Source organism: Lates calcarifer, linkage group LG5 (genome assembly GCF_001640805.2).
Source record: "Lates calcarifer isolate ASB-BC8 linkage group LG5, TLL_Latcal_v3, whole genome shotgun sequence".
NCBI lineage: Eukaryota > Metazoa > Chordata > Actinopteri > Centropomidae > Lates > Lates calcarifer.
The window spans coordinates 12,312,598-12,326,590 of record NC_066837.1 but is presented as its reverse complement, the minus strand read 5'-3'; the positions used below and the strand labels follow the sequence as shown (position 1 = coordinate 12,326,590).

The 13,993-nt window shown below is 41.9% G+C and overlaps 1 protein-coding gene across 1 annotated transcript; it reads left to right on the top strand.

Annotated features, from left to right (window-relative positions):
* The first annotated feature begins 17 nt into the window (after positions 1-17).
* Positions 18-13,927, top strand: arhgef38 (Rho guanine nucleotide exchange factor (GEF) 38). The gene is made up of 14 exons (XM_018695702.2): positions 18-1,998; positions 5,789-5,973; positions 6,421-6,538; positions 6,660-6,807; positions 6,935-6,952; positions 7,147-7,346; positions 7,479-7,612; positions 7,855-7,959; positions 8,061-8,180; positions 9,099-9,473; positions 9,568-9,705; positions 10,240-10,441; positions 11,754-12,037; positions 12,976-13,927. Exons 1-14 carry the CDS (start codon positions 1,782-1,784, stop codon positions 13,156-13,158), a joined length of 2,427 nt encoding a protein of 808 aa, XP_018551218.1. The 5' UTR covers positions 18-1,781; the 3' UTR covers positions 13,159-13,927.
* The last annotated feature ends 66 nt before the right edge of the window (positions 13,928-13,993 follow it).

Sequence of the window (13,993 nt, the reverse complement as noted above, 5' to 3'; positions counted from 1 at the left end):
CTGCTGAAGTTTGTAGTAGACAAGATTTCAGAAGCCTGCAAGTTAGACAGAGCTGGGAACTTAAATGTCTGGTATTTGATCACTTTTAACCTCTGTACTGATTTGGAAAATCAGGATGGAGAGTCAAATGAAAGTGAGAGTCCCTTCCTTCAGTTTGTCAAAGTGCCCATAAGCAAAGCACTCAACCATGACCCTTCCAGTGACGATGCCCAAGTGGCCAGCAGCAGAAGTCTGCAGCTGTAGAGTTTTGGGTTTGAGTGTGTTTTTATTTTCCTGTAAACGAAATCACTATTTTCATCAAACTAAGTTGTAGTCCCTAACATTTCTCTTCAGGTGTGAATTCATTCAAAAGAATAAACGTCTGTCTGAGAAGGTCAAGAATAGCCACACCCTGAGTGACATGATGTGAGGTCAAAACAATGAATACTGCCACGCTGACTGCTGCGACACTGTTTACTCACTTCCATGTTTGTACAGAGTATGTGATTGGTCAGTATGGTCTGCTTTAAGTGAGTCCACTTGGTTACATAATACTACGAACACTGACGTCTGTTATTTGTTGTTTTAGTGCAATTTAACTGTAGTTGTTTGGCAGCAAAACAATCAGTTAACATTTGATAGTCTAATTCTTTGGTTTTTCTTGAATACACACAATGATAGTGATGATAATGATGCAATGTGAGACAGGCTGCTGCATTTATAACCAGCTGACATATGGTTGTGAGCCATATGCATGCATCTAGTCTAAGTCCAACAGGTGCACTACTGCACAGTGATCTGAAACCAGAATGGGAGCCCTGATTAGCTGCGGTTCAATGGGAGGAAATGCATCCACTCATTGTTCTGATGAGAACTCACAGTGTCTGGTTGCTGTGTCCAGAAATCATTGTGACAGGAAGTGTGTCAGTGAATTACCTGTCTAACTAGATCTGACACTTTATGAATGTCAGTTCACGGGTTACTACTAGAGAGAATACAGTTTTGTAAAAGGAAACAAAATGTAAGAAACACGTTGAGTAAAACAATGTGACAAGTTTCATAAAAAGACAGAACCCACAAACACTGCAAACTGTCAACACGCACTTTCTGTCCTGACATAGAAATGTGACATGAAACTTACGGTATCAGTAGCATGTGTATATATTGTCATGGCATCACATGCTGTGCATGTTTTAGATTTTTATTGATTCACTGAATTTGTTTCAGAGACTTGGCTGTGTCTAACATTAGGTCAGCTCCTTACAGCCTGACTTGTTGAGTGGTTTGCACAATTAAAGTATTTGATTTGGAAATTGTGTGAATAGAACCCTCCGTGTTTCCTAGTGTGATTTACAGTACCTGGATCATTTACATAAATACTTCCTTTTCAACACATTGTGATTGTCTCTGTGAGGACTCGCATTCATTTTCATATGAGGACATTTAGCTTTAGCAAGACCGAAAACAAGACTTTAACTGATGGCCGTTGCCCCGTCCATAAACCTTTGGGGGAAAGTGATGAGATGCACTTTCTCTCCCTGGATGGACATAATAGCCTAAAGCAAAGAAGCATAGCACTTCAGTGGAGAGGTGTGGCCACATAGCTCTTATGACAGGTAGACACAGGGAGGAGCTATATTACCTGTGCAGAGCAGTCAGGCAGTGCACAGTGAACAGTACACCTGTTGCACTTCCCAGGCTTTCTCTCTCTCTGTTTCTCTCCCTTTTTCCTGTCCCTCTCTCTTCCCTTTCTTTCTTCTCCTTGACTGCTCTGAAAGCACAGGGGAGCTGACGGCCTCGCTATGGATCCCAAGGAGGCCGGCGGGAGTGAGAAGGAGAAAGAGAAAGAGAAGGAGAAAGTAATAAAGAGGAGGAACCGGCCCGTGTTCCTGCGTTACCTGGAGAGGAGAAAGACGGACACTATTGTGGCTGATGACATGGCCAAAGGTGACATCAACCTGGGCACACTGGTGAGGAGGAGTCAGTCGGACAAGACGGAGTACAGCGCTAAACTTAAAGGTACGTGAGCTAATGACCTCCCCAGGGGTCAAAGCTATAGCAACAATCTACACACACGTGAGCCAACACTCAGTCTGAAAGTCTCTCAACTCTTTACATTGTAAACTTGTTCGTGGCACACTGACCAGGTGAACTTTAAACAAATATGTCCACTACAGATGGACTGTAAGACCAGCATCTATGGCTTGGGGGCAAAAATTCAACACACACACACAGAGTATGCACTGCTCTACAGCTCTGGATACTGGGCACCTGTTGTGTTACTATGTGTTGAGCAGGAGATACTCCCAGAGGGATGAAGCCACATATGCAAACTGTGCTCCAAACTCAGGCACAGAGGAGTGGCCTAAGAAGTGTTCCAGACCAGCTAGTAAACAAGGCCGAGACATGAGTGACGTGTTTAGAGGGACATTATATATTTATATACCTATACTTATGTATCATCAGAGAGTTTAAAGTTTTGGTTTACACTGATAATGACATTTAACCAACCATTTCATTTGTATGGAGCGGCCTGGAAAGTAAGAACCAATTAGAAAATAGAAAATGGGCTGTGATAAAAAATTTAAAAATTGTAGATTCAGCTTTTTGTTGCCTCATCCCATCAGCTGACTCGTCTCACACGCGTCCATGTTTCAGAAAAACTGGCCTCACCTGTCCTTAGAGTGCAGTCAGTGACTGGGAATGCTGCACTTCAGGCAAAATGACTTACATCACTGTGTCGAAGGGGGGTGGTGGGGTTAGTATTAAAGCTTAGCTAAAGTATGTTGACTTTCCTGCACCACTTGTTCCTGGGTTTCCTTTTTCTGCAAACAATACACAAATAAATGCCAAGACGACTCATGCCACCTTGTACTAAAATAGCAACATATAACCTAGTTCTCCCTTGGTGTTGCACTGACAGGATAGCCTTCACACACACTTGCCTTATCAGCAGCTGCCCTGTTTACCTGAAACACAGGCACTCTCTTCTTTGCACTTTCTGTTTTCTTGACCAACCTGCATTACATCAGGTACGGGTGTCAAGAAAAAACAAAACAAAACACTGGTTTGTTTCCAGTAAACCAATTACCCACCCTCTTTGACTTCTGCCTCACAGCTGACAGGCAGTATTACATATTTACAGTGGTATTACCATTGCAAATATTGACAGACCGATGACTTCACTGAAAGAGGAAACATGTGAGCTGTTGCTCGACAGCCACTTCTCATCTGCTTGTCAGACAGGTTGGTCGAGCCACAAAACCATGGCGAACGTGATATCAGTATGTCTAATTATTTACAGTAATACAGCTAGCTCATATAGTAGTTCTGACAATGATTCACCAGCACAAAGCCCACATACAGGGACAGTAATAAATCAAACATTCCCATGTATTTATCCACTAATCATGCTTGGAGCAGGGTACTTTAATGGAGATTTTGTACTGTTGACTTTTTCTTTCTGTGTGTGTATGTGTGTGTGTGTGTGTGTGTGTGCAGCCTTGAAAATTCTTTTTGGCATCTATCTTTTTTTAAATTACACCTGCTATATAGTTACACGTGTAAAAGATAAATGTCTGACTTTCCTTTTAGAGGATATTTTTAATAGATCTTCTGACTTTGTTTGAATTCAGCACACTTCCAAAATATATTCTCAGTGATAAAATCCCATTGTGCACTTTGTAGTGTGGTGAAGTCTAACGTGTCATTCCTTTTTGATGGCGATATGTGATACACCGTGCCTTGTATTCAGTTCTGGGGCTGTCTGTTGGATCCCTTTCAATGGGCTGAACACTGAAAAGCCCTGTATCCACTTTCATGGGAACTCCTGTGTCTGTAGCCATACTTCACCAAACAAAATGCTGGCAAAAAGATAAGTCAGCATAGTTTGAGATCTGCTGCTTAGTGCTGCTGTGGCACACTTAGGGTTTGTTTTTTTTTCCCTAACACTGTGAATGTGTAGGTGTAGAGGAATCTTCTCAAGACCAGTTCTGAATGGGACAAATTTCACAAAGATTTCAAAAGAACCTATATGACATTTCTCGTGTTAAGACTTTATATTGTGGCAAGAGAGTAGTAAGTGATGATGAATGAAAAGAGTTGAAATCAGGTTAAAAATAGAATACACTTCTGCCCGGAAAACCATGAACATACCTCACCTGATCTCTCATTAAGGGGACTTTTCTCACGGGTGGAGGTTTTCAGAGATTCTGGGGTTTCTTTTCACACCGAATGCTCATGTAGACACATGACACTTGATGATACTGTTGAAACATGAATGCGATATGTTTCTTACATAACATTTCCACCAGTAAAACTGTGTCTCTGATGCTTTTACAAGAATTCATGTTATTCCACAGTAAAAAGTAGAAATATATGAACAGGGATTTACTCCAAAGCTTCATCAGACTGTTTTGAATTTTTCTGGAGGAGCCATCACAGACTGACCAGTCAATAAATACCTGCTGATGAAAGAATGACTGCACAGCCATGTCCAGTGTTATGGTAGCTGCTGTGCTGTATGTATAATGAGATTAAAATAAAAGTGGGGATGATGTCATAGTAACTTCAGACAAAGTATAAAAATTTGATCTGTGTCAGAATAAGATACGAAACATGAACAATGCATTCCAATCCAGTAGTCCTTTAATGACATGGTGAAGCTTATAGTGCTCAGGTTTTTTTTAAATTATTGGAGTAGTGATGATTCACTGCTGTAGCTGTACGCAACATGTGATCACATCTCTGCCGCAGTCAACCACGTGTGAACACGTGTGAATCTGTGCAGCATTTATATGAAAGCACTGCCCACTGGCTGAAAACACATACTTGTTTTCTTTGACAGTGCAACTTCCATGTTTACATACCTAAACCTGAATTAATGAGAACATGTTTTAATACCAGGTGTAAAGGCAAAGGGTGTGACTTGTCAAATCATTAACCCACAGAGGTAATATGTGTAGTATTCTTGTGCAAGTGTTGTCATGGGAGCAGCTTACGACAAAGTTGAACTCCATAAGGTCAAATCTTATACATGTTTCACCCTCTTTGCCTGTGTGTGTGTGTGTGTGTGTGTCCTTGCATATGTAGGTGTGTTTTTCATGGCGTGCCACTCCCCCCCCACACACACATGCTCAGTCTGAGCAGATGGAATGCCTGAGCACGCTGTAGCATTACATCAGCGGCACGATTAGTTCTGTAACCTGACACAGGCCTCGCAGCCCTCTGTCTCCCTCCCTCCACCTCTCTCTCTCTCTCTTCATCTCTCCCCCGCCGGAGGAGGAAGTGGTGCGTGGTGTCGATTAGGCGGCAAGGAAGCATCCCTCTTCCCTGAACAGACACTCCTGCCTGCCATGCAAAGCACAGAGCAGCCACAGACTGATTAGGCAGCAGAGCAATAAAAAAAGAGCAGTGAGCCTGACTGGCATGTTAAGTGAGGCCTTTTGGCGTTTGAGTCAAAATAATTAGATCACCGTGAAATACCGATGGCTGCTCAGGCGTCAAGCAGATGTGTTAGAGGAGATGTATGTTTTTCCAAGCATACACAGCCCACAGGGCCGGGATGTTTACCACCATCTGAGCATACGTGCTACAGATGGTTTAAAATGCTGGCAAATGCATTGCAAACATCTTTTGTTTTTTTGGAAATTGCAGATTTAGGTGCACTCATATTATCATTAGCTTTGCATGACCTTGTATGACCTGTATGCCTGATCATTCAGCCTGTCAGGTGCTGTGATTGCTGCACTGGAGTTTATTTGCTTTGCTTATTTTATAGTAATGTTACAATGTCATTGTTTCCTCTCAGAGAAAATGACACCACATGACCTGTCCACACCCCCCTCTCCAGCCATTGACCCAGAGGAGGTCCGTTTGAGGAAGATGAACCGCAGGGCAAAGGTCATTCAGGAGCTCGTGCAGACTGAAAAGGACTACCTCACAGGCCTGGAGCTGTGTATCAGAGAGGTGGTCCAGCCTCTACGAAACCTGCAGGTACATGTTTTTGATGTTGTTGTTGTTTTTAATAATGAGATTTGCCCCTGATAAAAGTCCATCTGTGAAGTTCAACATTAATATTCAACTATCTGAGAATAAGTTGATGTTCAAAGTGGCACATGCTTGTTTGGTACATCTAACCCAGACTTTAACCTAACTCTAATGTTAGTCCCATCTATGACAGTAACCTTGATTTACACACTTAACATCTAAACATTTGTTTTCAGAAAATCATGAGAATTGAATTAAACTTTACAGACATTTTACCAAGAAACAGGGAGAGAGGAATTGACACTGAAATATCCAAATAAAGTGTGACCTTTAGCTAAAGTTTATTTTAATGGTAAATAATAATCGATTTAATTGAGTCCTTCTTTATCATTTCATTTGGACACAGTCGGTCAAACCCATATTTTACACTGTAGTTTTCTTATTTTCTGTCAGGTTGTGGATATAGATCGGCTGTTCACCAACATAGAGACAGTGTGCGAGGTATCTGCAGCACTCTATCACAGACTTCACGAGGCCATGGCTGACCCCGATCCAGAGGCAGTTGTCATAGGTAATGCCATTATGACTCTCACCTGATTTTATTTTTTGTTTTTTTTTTATTTTTTTGCCGACTTTTACTGCTCTGGATCATTTTTAGACAAAAGATCTCGTGTCCCATTTTTGATTTGAAGGAGAAGTATTCATCCAGGCGAAGGCAGCTTTAGAAGATGTTTATAAGATTTACTGTTACCACCACGGTGATGCCAACATGTCGCTCAAATCCTACGAGAAAGAGGAGGAAATAAAGCAACATTTCACCACATGCATATTAGCACTGAAGTAAGTCAAGTCACTTCCTCCAAATATTTATCACGTCATATAAAACGTAACTTCCTTGATATTTCAAATGTGCTGATTCACTGATTTTTATCTTTGATGGTAACTTTGTTTGTCTTTGTTATTCCAGGAAAATCTACGACCAAGAGTAAGTACTCTGTAATGAAAAACTGATTCATAAGATGTTGAATTGCAGTACATACTGAATATACTGTCATGTATAGATCTGGATTATTGTGTTGATTAGCAGATTTGATCATTTATTTCTCTGGATCTTGTTCTGTAGGCCATAACAGTTTGTGTAGATCATTGCTTTACTTTATAATAAACTTATTTTCACAGAGGAAAACCTAACTTGCTGGACATGGGTTCACTGCTCATCAAACCAGTCCAAAGGATCATGAAGTACCCTTTGCTGCTTGGGGAGCTGTGGCAGGCCACACCTGAAGACCATCCTGACTGTCGGCCACTGCAGGAGGCATTCACAGCCGCCAAGATCATAAATGTGAACATCAATGAGTTCAAGAGGCGCAAGGATATAGGTGAGATTGTCAAATGCATGATTTTGCTACCTGTGATGTTTAATATTCACTTGTCTTGCTATATTATCTGCTAATTCCATGTATTTTCATCTTCGTTCTTTCGATTTTCCCCATATTTTCATCTACTCTCAGTTATGAAGTACAAAAGGTTGGAAGATGAAGGCACACTGAGGGGCAAACTACACAAATTTAACATACATTCCATCCGTAAGAAAGGTGACAGGTTTGCTGGCTATCTCAAGATCCTCACTGGGGTCGAACCACAGGTAAAATATGATATGAAAAAAAGGTCACTACAACTGGAATAAAAACAAGTAAATGGAATAAAATTACAAAGCTGGACTTTGAATGAAATCACTTTTTCTGGCCTAAAGGTGTACTATTATTATTATTAATGGAGTAATTGCTGCTTTTATACAGCTGTAAGTGCAGAAGTTTAGAGTAAGGCAAAGGCATAATTGGCATTTAGTCAGTATTTAAGCCACATGTTTTAATTGTTCTTTTGCAGGTGAGAGATGAAGTATTTGACAGAGAGGAGAAGCTGTTCAGGGGTCTGGAGAAGGCTGGGAGGCAGCTGGTCAAGAATGTTCACTGTTACCTACAGTACACTCAGGTAGGTTTATATCTGCAAATCTTATCCTTCTACAAAATGGGTATGATTAATCCTGTTTAATGTTAATAAACTATATATTTTTCCTTATGTATTTTCTGCAGGAGATGGTGTCTGTAGCTGTCCAGAGTGTCCAAGACATGGAGAACATTGTTAAGGATCCAAACAAAAATGGTACAAATGGCTCATTGCACAATAATGGAAGTGACCCCTATAAGCACTTTGTAAGTATGACTTAAGTTGAACAGTTCAGTTTTATCCAGGGCATAATTTACTTCACTGTCCATCTTTTCCCCTCCCTTAATCTTCTGTATTTGTGTCTTGTCCTTGCTCTGCTGTCCTGTTCCTACACGACCTTTCCACTCACCCTCTCACTGTAAATCATCTGTCACTTTGCCCATAGCTGTCTGTCTTCTGTCTTTTTATTAATCCTTTTCTTCTACGCCACCTGTAGTCACCCTGACACCTTCCCTCTCTTTCTCTCCTCTCTCTTTGGATTGCACTGTTGCCAGTTCTGATGTAACTGCACCACTGAATAAGATTCTTTGTGTAGCAGCTCTTCACAGTAGCAACTCAGCACTGCCCCAAACAAAGTCTGTAATGACCTTTACAAAATAATTGCACGTGTATAAAAGGGTTCCATTGTGTCTGCTACAGTCAAAACATGACAGCTGTAACTGATAGATGCTTTCAGGAAGCAGAAGATTTTCACCGAATGGACAATTCTTTTTCTTGATATATAGCGCTACCCATTACATGCTCCTTGCTACAATAGATGAAGTCTGCTATGCCTGCTAAACTTGCGCTGTAAGCTGAACAACATCAGTACCTTTTGTTTGTCTGCATGCAAATTAACTTGTAGCAGCTCTCTCGCTGTTATGTATTCAAGGTTAATGTTAAAGCATATTTTACTGTCTCCCCTTGGAGAAAATTGTTGTGAAATAGAGACAGTGCTGCATACTAAAAACAAAACATTTAATGTTTTATACACTACAAAAAAACCTTTTTAGAACACAGACATACACTAAGATGACCTGTTTACATGCACAGAATACATAACAGGGAATATATGATGAAAGTAGGCAGACTAATGCTGTAAATCTCTATTCATCTTCTGCTACCTCATTGACTTCTTCCCTCAGAAAGACAATATGGAACGCTTGGTCCTCGTCCCCCTCTGCTCCCTGCAGGGCATGTTCACAGCCCCGCAGAAGCTCATCCAGAAACGTTATGACAAATTGCTGGATTACTGCAGCCGCCTGGAGCGCTCTTCCTCCTTTTCATCCTCATCCTCGTCATCCACCACTTCTTCCTCTCCTTCGCTGGCGTCAGAGGACCCGTCTGCTCCTGCCAGAAGGGACTACGAAGCTATGAATGCCTTGCTGGTGGAGGAGTTGCAGAGGTTCAACATGGCCGCCTATACTATCCTGACCAACTGTGTGGTGTCTCTAGTTGCCCTGCTCAGAGAGCTAATGGATAAAATACTGCTCCGTGCTCCATCCATACAGCAGCTACCAGTGAGGATCCTGATCATGAATCACATTATTAGACATGTTGTATTTTTAGCTTATTTGATACTGAAACTTAAAAGTGTTATGTTTACTTTTCCAGGCTCCACTGTCAAACATTGCTGAAGTGCAGAACAGCATCATGGATGATCTGAACAACCTGGCTTTTGTTAAAGATAACGCACAGAAACTAATGGAGCGCAAAGTCAGCTTTGAGAGACAACGAGACAAGAAAACAACTGTAAGAAAGAAATAATCTCAAATACATTATTCACATCTGGAGACTAAAATGTGTCATTATAGGCTGCAATCAGTTGTGTAAGCATCTGTCAACTCATTATTGACCCCAGGTTAAAATCAAAGTCTCACATATTCCTGTGAGTCTTTTAAAAATGATTTGAAATTATTCCAAGCCATAAATGAGCAGCTATAGGTCTTATCAAAGGCAAACACAGAGAACAGCTCTAGGCTGTGATTAACTGGGGCACATGGCAACTTGAAGCTCCACCAGGTATCACTCCCGTGAGGTTTAGATATCTATATGTATGTAGGTGTATGCATATGCATACACTCCTGTGCATATAGACGAGTGTGTTTGTCCTGGGCATGTGGGTAGATTAATTTGAAACTCCTACCCCCAGGAGCTTATTACCTTTCGCCTTCCCTAGAATACTCTCGTACATTGATAACCGACCACATTGCCAGCATGTGCCCACACACCAGACCCACTTCAAATATTTATCCCAACACTTCTTTGTGCTGTGCCATCCTCCAGGTGCTGGAGGTGCAGCATCAAACCGAGGAACAGCGTGCCTGGCTGCTGGCAGAATACCCGCTGAGCCGTCTGTACCAGCTGAAGAGGAAGTGTAATGGCTGCCAGGAGCAGGACCTCAGCCTGCTGGAGGGAGAGCTGGTGGCCCTGCTAGAGGACACAGACCCATTAGGCAGCAGCAGCCGCTGGCTGGTTCACACTGGAGGCAAGTGTGTGTGTGTGTGTGTGTGTGTGTGTGGCGCGCGCATAAGGGCAAAGACCCTGGAGGCACATGGAGCTCTTGGCGCATACTGTTAGTAAAGTGAATTAAGTTATCACACCAGATCATCTGCAGGCATGGTCGGTAAAGGTCTCCTTTAATACACGTTCCTCTGTGAATACACCTGCATCTATCAGATGACTGAGGCTCTGTAGACACACCAAACTTTACTTTCTGACTCTGACAAGTCAGCGTGCAAGAATCAGTCCCAGGAGCACCTGTGATGTCATGGTTGCTGATGCCTATTTGCCTGCCTCCGGAGATGGTTGCCTCACAACAGGGCCAACTCCATAGCTTGTCTCTATCTCCCCTCTATGTCTCACAGAAGCACCTGAGATCCCAGTGTCTTGTTTGGAACAAACTGCTGTGCGTTGTAAGCAGTGTTACTTAGAGTACAAAGCCTTTCCCTTTGGGTATTCAGAAACAAGGATAGAGAGATGCCGCCTGCGTGCCTCTCTGTACTCTGCAATAACAAGATCTTTTTTTATGAGCGCTGGGGAAAAAAAAGGTGTGTGTGTGTGTGTGTGTGTGTGTGTTTCTTGGTATGAAGGTACATTCTTCACAGACTTGTCTTTTCCTTTGGGATTACAAGCATTCCCAGGAAGTTGTTGTTCATCCTTCTGTTGATATCAACACCATGAATATGCTTGCCTCATATTTACACACACTTCAGGTTGCTCACTGTAACTAGATTCAAGATTGTGTAAGCAAACACTCTTCTTTGCTTCTGCTTACGGCCTTAATGTGAGACACGCAGTCCCACAGAAATGATGCTCATCTATTGTGAGGAGGCAGTTTTGTGATCAACACAGGGAAATGTCTTCTAATGTAACTTCTTCTGAAATTACTTCACTAGTGGACACTTCGCTCAAATTAAAAAAGACCATGTTGTCATCAGCAATATTTAGCCATGGAGGTCCCCCACCCCAACCTCCACCGCCACAGGTTTTTGTCCTCCATGATTAAGATTTAGCTTTCACCCCAATATCATGTCAATGGATTTTTGCTTATGTTGCTTGAAGAACTGAAAAATACATTTGAAAACTCTAAAGCAACTTGATTTATTAAAAAAAAAAACAAAAAAAAAAAACAATATCCTGGTTTCTTGTTGTAAACAGCATGTCGTATTCATCGCCATTCTGCTGTGGCGGAGGCAGAAATCTACCACCTCCACTATTTTGTAATTTGGGTGAACTGACCCTCTAAAAGTAAAGAAGTCAAGGCATCCTGACAGACTGTTGCTGTGTGTCACTGTTAGGTGAACAAGGCTACGTCTATTCCACATTCCTGAAGCAGTACAACCCTCTGAGGGACTCGCAGCGGGCAGGCCAGATGGCTAAAGAGCAGCAACAGCAGCAGCCACCTGCCATGGTGGACGATGACTTTGACGACCTCAGCCTGTTCGTGTCAGGCAGTGGCAGCAGCAGCCTGCGCAGTTTCAACCTCAACACCACCGACAGCAGCTCAACCCTCTCTGGTCTACAGGGGGAGCCGGAGAGCCTGGAAGACCTGGAGGACGCGCTGGACACCGAGGCTCAGCAGGTGTGTGGGGTCTCCTGCGTGTGTTTTTCCGAACTGGTCGTGCACCATATAGATGTCACTTACTGTGTTGTTTAGCACTAAGGAGGGTAAAAAATGAATCAGAACTGAATGATTCAGTTCAGCTTAATTTCCATTTCCAGAAGAAATTTAGCTCAAATGCTTAGCTTGATGCCCTTTCCAAGTTTTTGCAAAATTAAAAGCTGCAGAACTTAAATCACACATATGTACGTGCATGTACATGAGTGTGTGTACAGACAAACACTTTCAAACAATTTGAAATCAACCAAGCACTATCAAGAATTCAGAAAAAATAAGGGACAAAGCTGAAACAGCACAAGACACACACCACATAAACCTCACACAATAAAACAAGGCTCACAAGCTATGTAATTTTAACTGGGTTTTCAGAGGATTAGAAAGCTATCCTCAGTGAAGAGGCCCCGACCATAAAATATGAGAGTTATCAGAGAGGCAGTAAAACTGAGTTGTACAGGTATATTGACTGGATCAGCAGAAGATCTGTTACTGCAGAAGCACATTTGATAGCTTTATAGTGCCTCTGTCTGGCTTGCATTAAAATTAAATGGGTTGAATGGCATCATATGAAAATGGTGCTGTCACTCAAGCTTCAACAGTCCTGGGCTTTGTCCTCCTTATGGTCATGTGTTTATTTCCTAACGTCCCAATATGCCTCTGATCTTCATCATAACATGACACAGTTATTGGTTTTAACATGAGGCACTGAGCTGGGTCAGTAAACTGTAATGAAAATTAGGACGAGCGATAACATTCTGCCTGTGTGGAAAGCTAATAAACAGTGCCACCTGCTGGATTTACAGGCGGATACACAAAATAATTTCATGTTGAGAAAAAGAACATTGAAATACACTCAGCTTATTTTGCCCATGACAACATTTGATTTTTGTCTGTTTCAACAGTTTTATGCTGTGTATGCATTTCAAGCCCGCTGTGACCAGGAGCTGACCTTGCAGGAGTACCAGCATGTTCGAATCCTGCAGTTCTGCGATGTGGGAGGCAATAAGGAATGGTGGTTAGCTGAGGCTAATGGACAGAGGGGGTATGTCCCTGCCAACTACCTTGGCAGGATGTCCTATGCCTAAATAGAGGCTCTCTGTTTAGGATTTCAACAAAACCGAACCATCTAGAACACCAAATCAACCTGTGGCATTTTAAACAAAACCATTTACTCTTTAATACAGAATTCCAATCGTCCTGGCTATAAAACCTGTTACATTTTCATGTTTGTGAACGTCAAAGGCAGCTAACATTGGGCACATCCTGGGCATGTCACCAGTCCATCACAGGGCTGACATACAGAAACAAAAAACTATGGCACACGCACCTAATGGCAAATTAGAGCTGCTAATAACCTAACCTGCATCTTTGAACCTGTGTGACAGAGCAGGGAGAGCATGTGGTGGAGGGGGGTTCCAACCCAGAGCCTTCTTGCTCTGAGGTGACAGTGCTAACCACTGCATCACTGTGCCACCCTCAAAATTTATCACCAGATGTTATTCAAAGATGTCTCATACCAGAAGTGTTGATGTTTAATCTCCTTTGCCTCCCAGAGAGCTCACCAGTATGACATGACCAATAATCTGATGAATATGGATAATGATGTAGGAAAATACAGGCCACTGTGCCGAGCACTTTTGTATCTCAGTGTTGTTGAGTTTATATTGATAATGAAGTGATTTATTCATGGAGTAAATTTTATATGTGAACTGATTTATAGATGAAGCAAATGCTATATGTGAAATGATTTATACATGAAGTTTATGTTTTCTGTGAATGTGAAATGAAGAAATCTATAATGTCATTTATATTTTAACAGTGATGTCATACATAAACATGTCTTCTATGATAACTCTTGTGATCTGTTCTCCATTTGTCCCACAGAGTAAAATATGACTATGACTCACATTCAGAAACACC

Excerpts from the sequence above, each read along its gene's own strand:
- arhgef38 (XM_018695702.2), top strand. The coding sequence starts at position 1,782 with ATGGATCCCAAGGAGGCCGGCGGGAGTGAGAAGGAGAAAGAGAAAGAG. Across the intron at positions 6,539-6,659 it reads TCCAGAGGCAGTTGTCATAG|GAGAAGTATTCATCCAGGCG; the intron begins GTAATGCCATTA and ends TTTGATTTGAAG. Across the intron at positions 7,960-8,060 it reads GTTACCTACAGTACACTCAG|GAGATGGTGTCTGTAGCTGT; the intron begins GTAGGTTTATAT and ends TATTTTCTGCAG.